This window comes from Cetorhinus maximus, chromosome 1, assembly GCF_964194155.1.
Source record: "Cetorhinus maximus chromosome 1, sCetMax3.hap1.1, whole genome shotgun sequence".
NCBI lineage: Eukaryota > Metazoa > Chordata > Chondrichthyes > Lamniformes > Cetorhinidae > Cetorhinus > Cetorhinus maximus.
The window spans coordinates 17368011-17384183 of NC_135879.1; the positions used below are offsets into that span (position 1 = coordinate 17368011).

General features: G+C 40.1%; 2 protein-coding genes across 3 annotated transcripts in view; one reads left to right on the plus strand and one right to left on the minus strand.

Annotated features, from left to right (window-relative positions):
• Positions 1-9099, plus strand: part of LOC144677487 (neuronal vesicle trafficking-associated protein 1-like) — a 52930-nt gene extending 43831 nt beyond the window's left edge. For both annotated transcript variants that reach the window (XM_078537597.1, XM_078537639.1), the window contains 2 exons: positions 1392-1502; positions 7006-9099. In XM_078537597.1, the coding sequence (XP_078393723.1) occupies positions 1392-1502; positions 7006-7209 (315 nt within the window). In that variant the 3' untranslated portion in view covers positions 7210-9099. The remainder of the gene's footprint in view (positions 1-1391; positions 1503-7005) is intronic.
• A 733-nt stretch (positions 9100-9832) lies between these two features.
• Positions 9833-16173, minus strand: part of stx18 (syntaxin 18) — a 154251-nt gene continuing 147910 nt past the window's right edge. Inside the window, exons 10-11 of the mRNA XM_078537519.1 lie at positions 15224-15304; positions 9833-10463 (exon numbers count right to left, since the gene is read on the minus strand). Of these exons, the coding sequence (XP_078393645.1) occupies positions 10368-10463; positions 15224-15304 (177 nt within the window). The 3' untranslated portion in view covers positions 9833-10367. The remainder of the gene's footprint in view (positions 10464-15223; positions 15305-16173) is intronic.

Consider the following 16173-nt stretch of genomic DNA (forward strand, 5'->3'; position numbering starts at 1 on the left):
TGATTGGCTTGCTAGGCCATTTCAGAGGGCAGTTAAAAGTCAACCACATTGCTGTGGGTCTGCAGTCGCATGTAGGCCAGATCAAGTGGGGGAGGCAAATTTGCTTCACTAAAGGACATTAGTGTACCTTAGGTGACCAAGTTTGTGGAGACTTGCCTAGCGTCATTGTCTCGCCCCGAGAGTGTTGATGAGGCCCAAAGAGCAATATCCATTGATCCTTGAGCCTCTTGGATAAAGGTGTGCGCTGCTCATGTAGTGCTGAGTCTAGGCCCTAAGAGGGGACCAGACTAATTTCCACCCCTGCATATCCAATTTCTAGCTAAAGTCTGAACAGTCACACTGCACAGCTTTGAGCCACTTTGATTGGTTCTGTTTTTAAGTGTGTTACTACTAATTAAGATCACTGGTAAAAATAAAATTGGCATAATCTACAAATTTATATGATGGAGTGATCATACTTGAATTATGAATTGAAAAGTTATTGCAATCAATTCTTTGTCCAGCTGCAATAGAAAACACTAGACTGATCATTTCATTCATTTTCTAACACTAGAATAAAACTGTGTTTGTTTGCATTTTTGGATTGTGCACTTTGTGCCATGCAGTATTCTTTGCCACAGTTTGGATATTGTTTTGCAGAACCTATTAATACATTTATCTTGTTTATAACAGGCTTTGTTAACCACGTGATCCCTCAAGAGTATACCGATGTTGGAACATTGTTTAGTGTTATGTGCAGATACAGGTCACACTTTCATGGACTTTCCCCATATAAAGACATTTCACAGTCAGTTACCCTACTTTGAAGCATGGAAAGCTAATGCTTTGCAGTTGCAAAAATTGACCATTTGCATTAATTTGTAGTCACTGGATGTTCTCTACATTGCCTTCTCATTTCAGTTATAATTTATACCGCATGAGTTTCAGTAAGTGAAGGAATTAACTTTTAGTCTGTTAGAGGCTTGATGTTGCTCAAAACACAGTTGTTTTCAAAGCATTGTGTTCTTCAGGTGAAAAAAATGTGTGCTGCAGAGTCTAATATGACGTGGAGCATGCTCAGTCTACACCATAAATGCGCATGCACCATATTGGTTAGGTTGACGTGTCGTTTTCCAGGGTGCCCGTGTTCCAGGGGGCCAGTTTTACCGATATCGGTTCATGAGTCACTTGCAGCATCTGGATGGGGATAATCTTCCTAATTTTTAAAATTTAATATTCCACACTGAACTGACAGGCCAATTATTACAATTTTATCATTTTAATAACGGACCATAAGGAAGGGATAAAGGAAGGCTATGTTGTACATTACAGAAGTATAATTTCCCTGAGATAAATTTGGGACCACATGTAATTCCCTTAAAAATAATACTGTACCGTTTCTTCTTTTGCAGGTCACAGTTCTCATTCTCTTTGCACTGGCATTTCTTACCTGCATAGTGTTCCTGGTGGTGTACAAAGCTTACAAGTATGAGCACAGCTGCCCAGATGGATTTGTCTTCAAGGTGAGAACGTCCCTTTGACAAATATAGTAATAAGACAATGTACAAGTATTCTGTAAAAATCCATTGATTCAGTATGAATTTGAACATATGCTGCACTTGGCTTGCACCAAGTCCCGTTCACCCCTGAGGTCATCTTAGCCAAGTTCAGCACAAGCCAGGAATTGAATGGGGAACTTAATCATTTTGAATTATCTCACTAGATACAAAATTTTGAATTTTGCCCATCTTGCTTGTACTATATTTGTCAGTGTTGAAAGGTTTGTTGCCTTTTTCTAGGTTTGAGTTTGTGATATTGCTTTAAAGAGCTCCAATAATTAAATGATTTGTTCAGACTGACTAATTTTCAACGTCACTATATTTAGGGAGAGTTGAGCACATGCTGTATTCCAGAGAAGCCAGGAAAACATTATTGTTCAGCAGCCTTTTGTGCTGATGCCGCATTGCCTGTTTTCAAAATGACTGAGAAAGAACATGCATTTTTAGAACACATTTCATATCCTTAGGACATCCCAAAATACTTCACACTTGATTAATTGTATTTGAAGTGGAATCGCTGTTTTGTAGACGAACACAGCAATAAATTTGTGTAAGTCTACATGGTCCTAAAATAGCAGTAAGATAAATGTCTAGTCAATCTATTCTGGTAATGTTGGTTGAGGAAGAAACATTGACCAGGACACCAAGAGTACGCTTCTGCTTCTCATCAAATAGTAGCATGGGATGTTTTAAACTCAGCTGAGCAGACAGGGCCTTAGTTTAACGTTTCATCTGAATGACAGCGCCTCTAGGAAGTGTCTCATTTTATACTTCACTTTCTTTGCTTTGTTGACCTCCACAGGCAACCAAAATATTACAAGAAAGAACTGTGATTATTGGATTTAACATACAGATGTCAGCCCCAGTAATTCTTGCAGTATGGCTTTTTCCCTCAGTTAATTTTAACTGGGCTTTGGATGGAATCAGCATGGAGAAATAACTGAGCCCGTGTATTTATCTTTTAAAATCAACAGCCAAATGGCCATTGTTAGCCCATATGTCTGAGTTGATTTGAATAATATAACAGCATGGACAGAAACCCTGAGCTTATAAAACAAGCCATGGCCACCTCCCTCCAAGGCTATTGTACCCAAGCTAAATTTTTAATGTGTTAGGTGGACCATCTTAATTTTGCTGAAATTATTTGCTCAGCTGCTTGCTTGCTTACTGCTGCCAGTTTCAAGTTTAGTTCGGTTCACTGGGTTGGATAATATTGCTGCTGAGAAAGTGTACATGGATGGGCCAGTATTACTGGGCTCAAACTTCCTGGCAAGTGCCAGGTGTCAAGTTATTTTTGATGCTTGTCCTGAGTCCGAACCCATCCATCCTATTGCTTTGACTACAAGGCCAACTGGTCTGTATCTGGGAATGGTGGTTTTGCTGGTATGAGCTGCAACTAGATATGTTGTAGACCAGATTATCCTGTATAACTCGAGACAGAGGAGGAAGCTCGTAAGTATTCTTATTACAGCATTGGTGTCTCCAATAGACAGACAAACATTTCTACTAGTTAATGTAACTAAATGTGTTTAGGAAATGAAAGTGTGCAGGTGTAATCATCTTTTCAGGGTCTAGAGCTACAAAGAGTGAACGCATCGATTTCCAGGGTCGTTAGAAGACCAGGTTCTTACTTAGTATTTGCAGTTAAACAGGTCCAACAGGCTCATGCGGTGTTTATACTCCGTGTGACCTCATTCCACTCCTCTTCATCTAATTCCATCAACATATCATTCTATTCCTTACTCCCTAATGTGCTTATCTACCTTTCCCTTATATGCACCTATCTATGCTACTCATCTCAAATGCTCCATGTGGTGGTGAGTTTCACTTTCTAACCACTCTCTGGATAAAGAAGTTTCTTCTGAATTCCTTATTGTATTTATTAGTGACTATCTTATATTTATGGCCTCTAGTTCTGGTTTTGCCCGTAAGGTGGCCAGATTTTCGATACTGAGGCAGGTAGCTCGAGCTGGGACATTTCCCAACTCATTAGACCAGGCTAGGTTATAAAGTACCCTGAATTGTGCGTTTCTGCTTGGTGGGATGGAGCTGGGCCTACTGACCTCAGTAGCGATGTGTAGGCACCCATGGGAGCTGGGCGAGTGCTGAAGTGGGCTGGTTAGAAGGCCTGCCTTAGGTCTATGGGACTTCGTTCCAGTTGTTTCAAAAGCTGTTAGGCTCTGTAGCCCTCACACCCCCACCCACCCTCCCTAGCCCCTCAGACCCTCCATGCCATTCAGTGTCAACTGATGCCACCCACCGCGCATAGTCTCCATGCCAATTCATGCTAAGCTTCAGTAGCTGTTTGGCAATAAAGACAGAGACCAAGACTAACTCCTTCCGATAGAGTTTTATTTCTGGTGCATAAAACTCTGTAGAGAGAACTTGTCTCACCTGTTATCCCCTTTATACAACCAAATGGGACTTGGGTTGTTAACTAATAATTAGCAATTGAACTCCTTTGGCTGTTTCCTTCCCCAACAACTTATGCCCCCCACCTATATCAAATGGCCGCTCACACCCTCCATGCTAACTCAATGTCAACCATTGCCCCCTCACCCATCTCCTATAGCCCATCATAACTTCCATGCCACATTCATAGCCATTCACCCAGTATCCACCATGGGCAGACCGCAGGAGCCATGTGGGGATGAAAAAAAAAACTTCTAATTATCTAATACAGCTCTCACTCATACACACTTGGTAGCAAAAATTCTCAGTCAGAATCCATTCAAAGCTTTTAAATCTCAAGTGGTTAATCTCTTATAAAAACAAATAAACTTTTATTCAGAGCCCACATCAAAGACAGCTATTCCTTTAATAGCCTCTTTAAACTGTCAATCGAACTGTGATCTGAGAACTCTGTCAGAAATGCGGGTGGGACTTTTGTACCCGAGTCTTCCTGACTCTGCGAAAATCTGGCTCATCATCTCCTGTGTTTATCCTGTCAAACCATTTCATAATCTTGAACACCTCTATCAAAGTGCCCCAGCCTGTTCAGACTTTACTAATGGTATAACCTTAGTCCTCGTAAATCTTTTTTGCACCACCTTCAACCAGAACTTGTCCCAGTACTCCAGGGATGGTCTATCTTGCTATCTTAGAGTGCATCTCTACGGGATTGTTTCCAACAGATTCATCCATGGCATAATGAGACATGCAAGACCCCTTGAGTTAAAAAGACATGTAGTTAAGTGTATCTATGTGTGAAAAGGCCAAAAGAGAGTTCTTGGTATAAGTGGCAACTTTGGCTTTTAGAAGGGTTGAATCATCTGGTTTGGGACTGTGACATGGAAAGAATAAAACTCTGTGAAAGTTTAGGAGTGTAATCCACTTCAATGCAATCTGGGGAAAGGGAGAATTTCAATACTCAACTGCTCTAATGCCTGGGATGATGTACAGTATGGTTACACTGTACTTCTAAGAAATTTATAGCATATAAGAATCTTATTCACAATTATTATTCTTAGTGAAATGCATTTTTTACTGCCTCAGTACGCATAATGAAAAACATTCATATTTTCATTACATTGATGTGTCATTTAAAGTACACTAAGCAATTGAGTTACCATCACAACCATCTCATTAGGATTGCCACATTCCATGACTCAGCATTTTCCCTTTTGTAAAATGTGCTGCGATTTTCTAAATTCAGCTGGTGCCAGAACGATGCCTGAAATTGCTGCAGGACTCAGCCATAATCTACTCAATTTTGTGATACTGGTCTATACATTAGCAAGAGAAGGGAAGAGCAGCCAACCTGAGGGTCAAACTGACTTTGGATTTTTGCTGCTAAAGCAGACTCCAGCAGTTCTTCTTTGGAACAGTCCTTTCTCCCATTTAAAAAAAATATATAACTCATTAAAACTGTCTCTGCTGTACTACAAATCATTATCCTTTTTTAAAAAAAAATATATATATGCTGAGACACTAATTCGTAGTTTTGAGTTATTGGGCGTATAATTAGAAAATGGGATTGCAACCCAAGTGTGAGGTATTAACATTTTAGTAAAGGAGAATAAGGTGGTCACATCTTAGAAACTAAGGCCGGGATTTTCTGGCCCCGGTGCAGCAGGTCCCACCGCGGCGGGTGTAGGGAGCAGCCAAAAGCCCATTGACTTAGGCGTGGGCGACCGGAAGATCCTGCACAAAGAATCAGAAAGGGTTGGAGGAGTAAATAGATTTGGAAGCACAAATACACAAATCGCTAAAAGTAATGACACAGGTGAATAAAGCCATTTAAAAAAACAAACCAGCCATGCAGTAGCGTTGGTTTCTGGATGGATAGCGTTGGGAGAGTAGAGCAGTGACGCTAAATTTGCATGGAACCTTAGACCACATTTGGAGTACTGCGTACAGTTCTGGTAGCCATATTATGAAAAGAATATAGAAGTACTAGAGAGGCTGCAAAACAATTTACAAGGACGATATGAGAACTGAAAGGTTAACCATCAAGAAAAGATGAAAGCAAAATATTGTGGGTGCCGGTGATCTGAAATAACAAAAGCGCTGTAACAACTCAGGCAGCATCCGGGGAGAGAGAAACAGTTAACGTTTCGAGTCCAGTATGACCCTTCTTCAGGGAAGAGTCATATTGGACTTGCCTGAAAAAATTAACTGTTTTTCTCTCTCCACAGATGCTGCCTGACCTGCTGAGTTTTTCCAGCACTTTTTGTTTTTAATCAAGGAAAGATGGACAGTTTGGAGGGGTCTCCTCTCTTGCTAAGAAGATCTGAGGGGTAACCTAACAGTGGTCTTTAAAATTATAGTAAGGCTAGATAAGCATATGAGAGAAAAAAAGGGAATTGAGAGTCATGGTGGTGGATTTAGATGAGGGAGGATGGGAGGAGGCTTGAGTGAACCATAAGAGCGGTTGGGCCCAGTGGTCTGTTTCTATGCTGTGTTTCATGTAATTCTGCAGTTTGAATAAAATCCATGTGTTTGTAACAAAGGCTGGGATCACAAATAACCAGAACTGCAGTGTTAGAAATATTCATGTAGCCACCTAGAATAACTACTGAAAACTGACCAATAACTTCTAAACCGTTCACCTGGCCTCAAAACTGAGAACAGCTGTAGGGCTCTTGCCCGAGTTGAAGTTGTTGTTGGTTCCAGTCCCACTTCAAAGACTTAAGCACATAACCTAGGCTGACAATCACTGCAGTGTTGAAGAAGTGCTGCACTGTCAGAAGCACTGGCTTTCAGACGAGACCTTAAAACCAAGATCCTGCCTGGCTCCTCAGCTAGATGTAAAAGATTTCATGGCATTATTTGAAAAGCAGGGGAGTTCCCAACCAACATCACTAAAACAGATTATCTGGTCATTATCACATTGCTGTTTGTGGGACTTTACTGAGCGCCAATTGGCTGTTTCCTACGTTACAAATCAGTACAGGTTATTTCCACTAATACCAGCCCGTGAATTAAGTATTATGTACTTTTTGTTTGTCAACTTTCTTCCCTTCAGCATAACCGCTGCATTCCAGCTGGGTTGGAGACCTACTACTCGGAGCAGGATTCTGTTTCTCGGGGAAGATTTTACACTGTCATCAACCACTACAACTTGGCTAAACAAACCATTTCACGCTCGGTATCACCCTGGTTGGCTGCACTCTCTGAAGAGAAAGTGTTGGAGAAGGAAAGTGAAGGGGCTGGCAAAACAGCCGAGTAAGTTCCCAGGTCCAACCAATGGTTCCTTGCCGAAACCACCACAGGAACCAACATTAGCTGCTTAATGTACAAGGCACTGACATTAGTAAGGTATGGAAGAGAACTTGTTAATTTGGTCCAGCTCAGTTTTTCTTCCACTTCTCTTCATTCTGTTCATGTTATTTGTAAGTGTAATGAAATGATTTGCAAGATGGCATGCTTGTCTCATTTTATTAGGACATTCAGCTAGGAATGCTGTACTTTTATTAATCTCAGGTTGTGGATGTGAAAGTAAATAAGTAGAAAAGACCTGCTCCACATACCAATTCTCTGGCTAGATCTTCTAAAAAATGCAACTAAACACCCTTAAATTAATTATGCTGTCTTTAAAAAAAAAAAATGGGACAAAGTCACCTCCAAAAATTCCTGTGTAGTGGGTAATGGATACTTGATCATATGGTATGTTAGATTAGTAAGTTTCTCTTGTATTTCAAATTAGCAAATACAACAAAGTATATTACTCTGGTTCTGTGTTAAACTATAATGTGAATTGTTTTTCTTAGAACATGGGAAGCAGTAAGATATTTTATAAAAGAAACTATTTAGAATAAAATACTCCATTCTGTCTGAATCAGCGATGTTGATACAAACTTTGCATTTAGCCAAGACTGAATCCAGGGAACACATAGTTGGGTTCATTTCTGGAATAGCAAATTTGGCAGTTGGGTCATAAAGTTATACACTCTGGTCTTCTGTATAGCAAGTCACTTTCACTACCTTTAATTGTAAGTAATGCTGAATTAAATGATGGGGAGGTACCATTGTCACAGCAAAGCAGAGCTCCTAATCAGTGCCCCAGAATTTGTAACAGCCACATTCTGAAGCTTGATCCAACAACATTGCTTTGCAAAGGAACAATCATTTTGCCTCATTTCTGATGATATGGTGGGATATTCTATACCAGTCACAAATTTTGAAGAAAATAATCTGTTTTTGTATAAAAAATGGTTTTAGATTGGCTCCTGCCATTCTAGATGTCCTAAGCAGCTATTTCCTGAATCGTGCACATGCCTTGACTGCTCAGGATTTCAATGGCACTTGGAACTCTTTCCCCTTCCCCAGGAAGAGATCCAAGCATTAGAACTTAAACTAAGCATTTCTGCAGTCATTAACAATAATAGGAGCCTGTTCTTCAGAAGCCCAAATGTGTAGAAAGATCAAACAAAATGCAGTGTTTTTAATGTATGAGATTTATTTCAAACTACGTCAACTTTTTAAAGTGAAATCTTTTACTGATGTTATTGAAACAGTGTCACCTGAGCATTTAAAAAATGTTTTGCTCAGCAGTATTTGTGCATAATATGTTTTGTAATTAATGGTTTAAATGATACACATAAATTTTACTTAAATGCTGGCTATATTTCAGGATTAAGTAATAGTTCCTTGGTTTTACATCTCTCCATCCCCCCCTCAAATTCTGAAGGAAATAAACACCCCTCATTTTGTTTCTGCCAATGGTCAATTTCTCTAAGTAATTATGTAAAAGCCAATTGGTCAAATTTGCTCTTAGAATGAAGAGGTGCCAATATCAAGTCAAAAAGCCAGATGTGAACACTTCAGACCAATTTCTACAGAACCACATTGGATGTTGAGGGAAAGACATGAAAGGAAAAGGGAGGGAAAAAAGATGCAGACACACAACAAATTAAAATGAGTGCCAAAACATCATGCTTTGTAAAACGTGTGCCATACTTGTCATTTAGTGTTTATGGTGTTATTTAAGTCCTGTTTGTACAGAACTCCATGTGTTTTATACATCTGAGCAAAAATGATACTTGTATTGGATGTAAAATGAAGCAATGAGGGTATAACCGATTCACTATTTAAAACAAATAAAGTCAAATAATAATGACATCTTCAGATTGTGTTTTTTTTCTCTAAAAGAGCAAAATTTTGTCCTAGTGTAAAACATTTCCGCAGTTTACAATCACAGTAGGCAGTAATGCAGTTCTACAGAATAATTGTCAGTGTAATTAAAATAAGTTTAGATCTGAATACATCATACTTACAAGGTCATTATGCATAAGGAAAGCCTTTCGGCCCATCTTGTTCACCCATTCTGAAAGACCCAACGCATCCCCATTACAGCATCTAATTGTTTGTGAATCATTTAAATATAACTCTGGTTTTTTTTTTCTGCCTTATGCTTGTTTTCACTTTTTCTCTACCACAGCCACTAGGAGTAGTTTTCACCTTCCGCATCAATGCAGTAAATTAGCAAAGTGCATCAATCAACCATTATTGAACCCACCATTCGAATCAATTGGAATGAAAATAATGTGGGCTCTGTAACAGGTGTGGGCAATCCCTCTTTAGTTTACTGTCCAAGTGATGGTTTTGTTAGGATCCAGTCCAATATTCATTCTTTGTGTGAGTCGTCTAATTGACCATAAAGGTGTTGATGACTCAGATGATCTGCTGCCCACAAAACTCTGACTCACGTGCACTACCCAGCAGGGGACACTGGCTAGCAATCAGGAGCAGGAACCCCAACGTACCTATCCTGTCAACCCTCTTCTGCTCGGGATGAAAATATATATTTCCTACTGTTCAAACAAGGTGGTCATGAAGGAATTTTCACAATCTCAGATTAATGCTTTTATTAACAATTTCAAATGATAAATACATTTTGGCTCAATTAATAAGCCAACAGTTTTCATTTATTTCATGCTGACAGCAATGTGCACTGCACTGAAGTCACTGTATTCTTGGAGCTAGAAATAGGTGAAGGTGAAAATTGCAAAGTGAGAGCCTCCTGATGTTATTTCTGTTCACAGGTTCATTTCAAGACTAGAATTATAAATCAACGTCATTGGACATTAAAGACAAAGATTATATCTGATGTGACTGCCTGTGAGAAAAAAATAAACATTATGCACCAGCTTTCTACTGTAAAATAATTTACAAAAAAAATGGATCACTTTAAGGTTGTTACTAAATGGAGCACATACACATGTATGATTAAATAATATTGCAATACAGTGTAAGTTCTGATTTTTGGATGTCTTTTTTTGTGCAAGCTAGTTGCCTGTGAACAAGCCGTATATTATTAATATCAATAAAGTCCTGTCAGGTCACATTGAATGCAACACAATGAAGACCCTTGGCTATCTCCATCTGCTAGCTGTCATACCAGTCCAAGAAAAGCAGAGAGAATGAACACATCACCAGGAAGAAGAGGATCCACACACGAAATCCAGCATTATTTTTGATTGCCTGTTGGATGAATAAAACCCACTATTACGTTGCATACAATATTGCTTTTTTAAAAATCTTTCATACATGCCAATTCCACTTTCGATAAATAGTTCCAGCAGAAATGTTTGGTTGTAGGTATCAACTCTCTCATTTCGTGACAATTCAAATGCTTTTCCACTAAGCAGCACGACAACAGAGACGATGGTGGGGTAAGAAGAGAATGGGAGAAACAAGGCAGGAAAAGGTAGCTATAATTTCCAATTTCCACTGAAGGGAGTGAGCAGCAGATTCTCCATCACTCCGCCTTGGACCTGATTTTATCAGCTCGGGAGGGAATGGGGCGAAGGAGTGTAAAACAGATTAATTCCTACACGGTGTAGGGAAGGGAGATGGAGAAGCCATGGTGAGGAGGATGGGGTAGATCATGAGATGAGTTGGGGCAGGAGAGCACAGGCAGCCTGGGAGGGAGGGTGAGGGATAGTGAGCTGCTCGTTCCTCCTTCAGCCACAGATTTCTTCCTAGTTTGGGTGTAGGGTAGGTGAGGGAGGAGGGGAGGACAAGTTATGTTCCCATTGCTCCCCCCCTCCCTCTAATTTTTGTCATTGTGGGGACAGGGAAATCAATCATTTAATCTATCCTTCCATCCAGGTCTCAATTATGCTCTCTGTGAGAGAAAAGGAACTAAAGAACAAGATAGTTGTCCTTCGATTTTCCCTTCCAGGCCCCACTTCTGATTTCAACAAGGGTAGCGTTTCTCTTTTCCTGTCCTAACCACTGAAAGAACGATTTTCCGACCAGTGAGGAAGATATGTGGGCAGGAGGCTGAGGGGCCCAATGTTGATTCTCAATGTAGTGGGGAGGAGAACAACCTTGTGCAAGGGAAGACTCCATGGCTCCAGACCGAATGCAGACTCAAGGTCGATGGTGATAGTGGTGGTGGTGGGGGTGGGAGAGAAAAGGAAATCCCAGGCAGGAAAGCAACAGCTTGAGCCCTAGGCTTCATTCAACCAACAAGGTGTGATTGATGATCCCATCATAGCATGAAGTGATTGATGCCTACAAAAGTTGAGGGAGTAGGATTCCAAGAGAATTGTATGAGCCTACCTATTTGCTATAGGTTTTTAAATTAATTTTAATATTTAAATTCTTAACTCCTTTACACGTACCAACATGGTTAGTAGATAAGGTCGCGGAGGTTCAATAAGGCTGCTCAATAGTGACACTTAATGGCTACAGCCTGCAACTGCACACTGCCTCATCTGGTATGTGCTGCTAATCAAATAGCCGCTGTGCAGCAGATGAAAGTGATAATTAATACTGAAAAAAAACCTTACCATAGCATTTCCTACAGGTACAACTGATATTGAAGGTTAATGTTGACACTATCATGCATTTTCCCATTGAAATTGCCTTACATTCTAATTTGCAATGCATTTTGCAATGGATTGTTACAACTCACTCAGCAATTTCAATATATAACAGATACATGTAAGCAAAGCAGACAGAGGTCTAAAGCCCAAATACATTCTTTAGGGTTATCAGGCTGAAATGTTATGAGGGAAATCATGAAGGACTGGGGCTCCAAGATTCTAATTAGTTATGTTTTTTTAAATTATTTCATGAGACATGGGCGCTGAGAGCTGGGCCAGCATTTTTGTTGCCCATTTCTAATTGCCCTTGAGTAGGTGGTGGTGAGCTGTCTTCTTGAACCGCTGCAGTCCATGTGGTGTAGGTGCATCCACAGTGCTGATAGGAAGGGAGTTCCAGGATTTTGACCCAGCGACAGTGAAGGAACAGTGATACGTGAAGAACAGCACTACTATCATTGGCTTTTGAAGACCTGAAGTTCAAGACTTTATATATAAACGTATATATATTTATATTTATAAAAAACAAAGTCAAGTGCTCATCTGCCACAATCTAATTTCAAAGTGCCACCCATGCAAAACAATGGTTAAATAATAAATAAATTTGGACAGTGATTGCGAATTGGAAATTTACAATTACTAGTGCCTTGTGAATGATGTCAGCTATTTCCAATCTGCTTACGGGAATTTGCCAATTTAAAGCCACGGCCTTAAAAAGCCAAAACATGTCAACCATTAACACCAAAACCATGGTCCAGAACCGATACTTGGAGTACCACTACCGGGGATTTGCTGGTAGACACTCTAACCCTTCAAAGCATATGAGAATTTAAAGTAATAAGCTAAGATACTGAATATAATCATGTGCCTCTGCCATCTCTTTGAAAGAGCTACCCAATCAGTGCCAATCCTCTGCAATTTCCGTATGGCCCTGAAAATATTGCTCTTTCAAATACTTATCCATTTCCTTTTGAAGTTTTTACGGAATCTACTTCCACTACCCTTTCAGTCAGTGTCTCCCAGATCATGACAACTTCCTGCATAAAAAGGTGTCCTTCTGTTGTCTTATTTTTTTTTTGCCAATCTTCTTAAAATTTGATAGGTGGAGATAGCCAAAAGATGTCACCTATCACTGGCCCTCTCTCCAGCTCTACCTGTCCCACCTCCCCCCCTTAAACCAGCTTATATTTCACCTTTTTTCTATTTTTCCTTAGTTCTGTTGAAGAGTCATACGGACTCGAAACGTTAACTGTGTTCCTCTCCGCAGATGCTATCAGACCTGCTGAGTTTTTCCACGCATTTTTATTGTTGTTTTGGATTTCCAGCATCCGCAGTTGTTTGCTTTTATCCAGCTTATTCCATGTGGATTCCAACTGAAATTCCACCCTTCATGTTTTGGATCCACCCATGACTACAGATATCTCCTAGACATTCAACGTTCCTCGGACTGCTGTTCTCACCACATCCCGAGATCCACACTCAGTGCCCATGCACCACCATATGAACAATCTCGACCTCCCTCTCTTCAGCAGCATTGATGCACTCTATCTCAAAGCTGTCCTGCTCTGCTGTTTAATTTCATCCTTCTCCTCATGAAACACATGAACAAAAATCTTTTTTTTCCTTCATTTGTTAAGGGATGCAAGCTCCAGAAACTCATGGGTGCTAATACCCCTCCAAATCTCTCTTCTCCTTTACTTTGCTGACTCCACGCCTTATTCTAATCTCACCTCTAGCTGTGTATTCACAATAGCCTCCGACCATCCCCTCTCTGACACTAACCAAGCTGTCCTTAGCAAACGACTCAGCTTTAATCCTTACATCTCCACCTTAATGAATTTTGAACTCGGCATGATGTAGAAATCTTCTTGAGTTGCCATCGCCTCCATGCCCACTTCTTTAGCCAGGAATCCTCCCCCCACAAAGCGAACCCTTTCACCCGTTTTCATCTGTGTTCTCGCTCCACCTAGAGCCCTCCCTCTGCCTCCTACCCTCTCTTGATCTTTTTATTGAGAACTGTCAGCACGACATCAGTAGTCTCAATTTCTCTGCTCCCTTCAATCACTCTAATTTTTCTCCCTCTGACCTTGCTGCACTCTGTTTTCTCAGGTTTAATCCTGACATGCAAAGGCTGAACGTCAATTCTCGGATATTTTGTCCTACCTCCCGCTGGACCATGACCCCACCACCAAACATCAAGGCATTGTTTCCAGGGGTCACTGCCCTCATCTCCTCCATTGATCTCTCCAGACATTTCCACCTCGTAGTTCCCCAACACCATGCCGCTCACTTCTACCTCCTTCCCAAGATCCATAAACAGGACTTCCCTGGCAGACCTATCATTTTAGCCTTTTCCTGCCCTACTGAGCTGATTTCTTCCTACCTTGACTGTACTTTTTCTCCCCCTGCTCAGTCTCTCCACACTTACATCTGTGACTCTTCTGATGCCATCACTTTAAACGTTTCTAATTTCATGGCCCGGGCCTCATCTCCTTTTCACCATGGACGTCCAATCTCTCTACACCTCCACCCACCACCAGGATGGGCTGAGGGCTCTCTGCTTTTTCCTTGAATGGAGGCCCAACCAGTTTCTCTCATCAGGGTCAAGCTGCCTGGTTTAAATTTCAAACCATGCTTGGCAGTTAACTGTCAATCACCATCAATGGTGCATTCTCCATGGCAATGCCATTTGCCAACCAATCAGCACTCTCATCGCATACAGTATAAATTGCTGTTTTCCTCTTATACTGGTATTCTTGTGTGTCCTGATGAGTGCAAGACGTAAAGCTTTGACATGTCTTTTTTCAGCAATAATCAAGATATACTGGTTATAATTATTGAAACAAATTCTCTAGTTCTGCTTCTTAAATCAGACAGAGCACATACACAACTGCAGCAGGGCTGAAAGCAAAGTTCTGTGCTGGATATCTGTTACACTGAGGTTGATCAGGGAGAGTTAAACTAAGGAAAGTTGGAAGTCAGTACTTCTGGTCAAAAATACATTTTTGGAAAAAAATGGAATTTAATGGTCAGGTAAAACCTCAGCGCTCTTTCCAGATAATTTCAGCCCTAATTAATAACATTCATTTGTATGGGTGACTCTCTCCTTTATCATTGTGAATCTTTGGAAATCTCTACCCCAGACCAGAGGGTTGTGGATGCTCCATTGTTAAGTACATTTAAGGCTGGGATAGTCAGATGTCAGGGAGGTAAGGGATATGGGGAGCAGGCGAGAAAATGGAGTTGAAGCCCCAGATCAGCCATGATCATATTGAATGACGGAGCAGGCTCGATGGGCGGTATGGTCTACTCCTGTTCCTATTTCTTGTGTTCTTATTTTCAGAAAATAAGTCATTCATCTTGCAGGGAAAGCTGTGAAAATGACATTTGCTAAAAAGCAATACTCCTTACTTCTCTAATGTCTTCATTCCCTTCCTTAACATTCTCGGTTGTGCCCACAACGAGTTCATGAATACCGTCAATCTCTTTTTCCTGTCAAGGAAGAAGAGAGAAATCACCATTTGCGGTTATTGAATGACAAATATCATAAGATGGCTATAATTTCCATTTCTTTAACATGTAATATCACAACAGTCAGTAACAAAATGATGTATAAGAACGTGACAAACTTAATGTTAATGACGACGCATTTGGTATTCAAGTTACTGTGATGCGGAAATATCTTCTGTTTTCAAAGGTGTAAATCACCCTATTATCATTAAATATTGATCATATGATCATTGTGAATACTGTACAATTCTTCAGATGTGTTTCTATACATAAAAATGCAACATTGAAGAAGTATTCAAGAGCCAGCTGCTTTTATTCATTTGGCAAAACTTGGAACTGAGTAAAACTATTGTAAAACAAAATCCATTACACAGATTCCTAAAAATGCTTAAGGCATTTTATACTAAAGTTTGTTGAAGTAGCATTTTAAATCGATGAGAAGTATCGGAAAGTGAATTTTATCATTGTTAGCTTGATAAAGCTATAAATATGGCATGGGTATCAGGATAAAATTTACCCATGAAAAAAGTAGAAATTTTCTCCTGACATCAGGTCTCTATCACTCATAAGCCTGACTTAGTAAAGCATGGTTCCATGGCTCATTGTTCAGTAGACTGTTGGTTGTCAGTTTTTTTTATTCCTGATAACATGTCTTACTGTACTTAAGTTTTGGAATGATTGGAACAACCATCATTTCCAAGCTGAGTGAGAAAGTTAATCCGAAGACCTTCCAAGTTCAGTATGTTACACTAAGTGCCTGGAAAATGAACACACCTAATGTGAAAAAAGAGTTGTACAAACAAAATTTGGAAGTGTTATTTGGTTCCGAGCATATTTAAATCAGTTCTGAT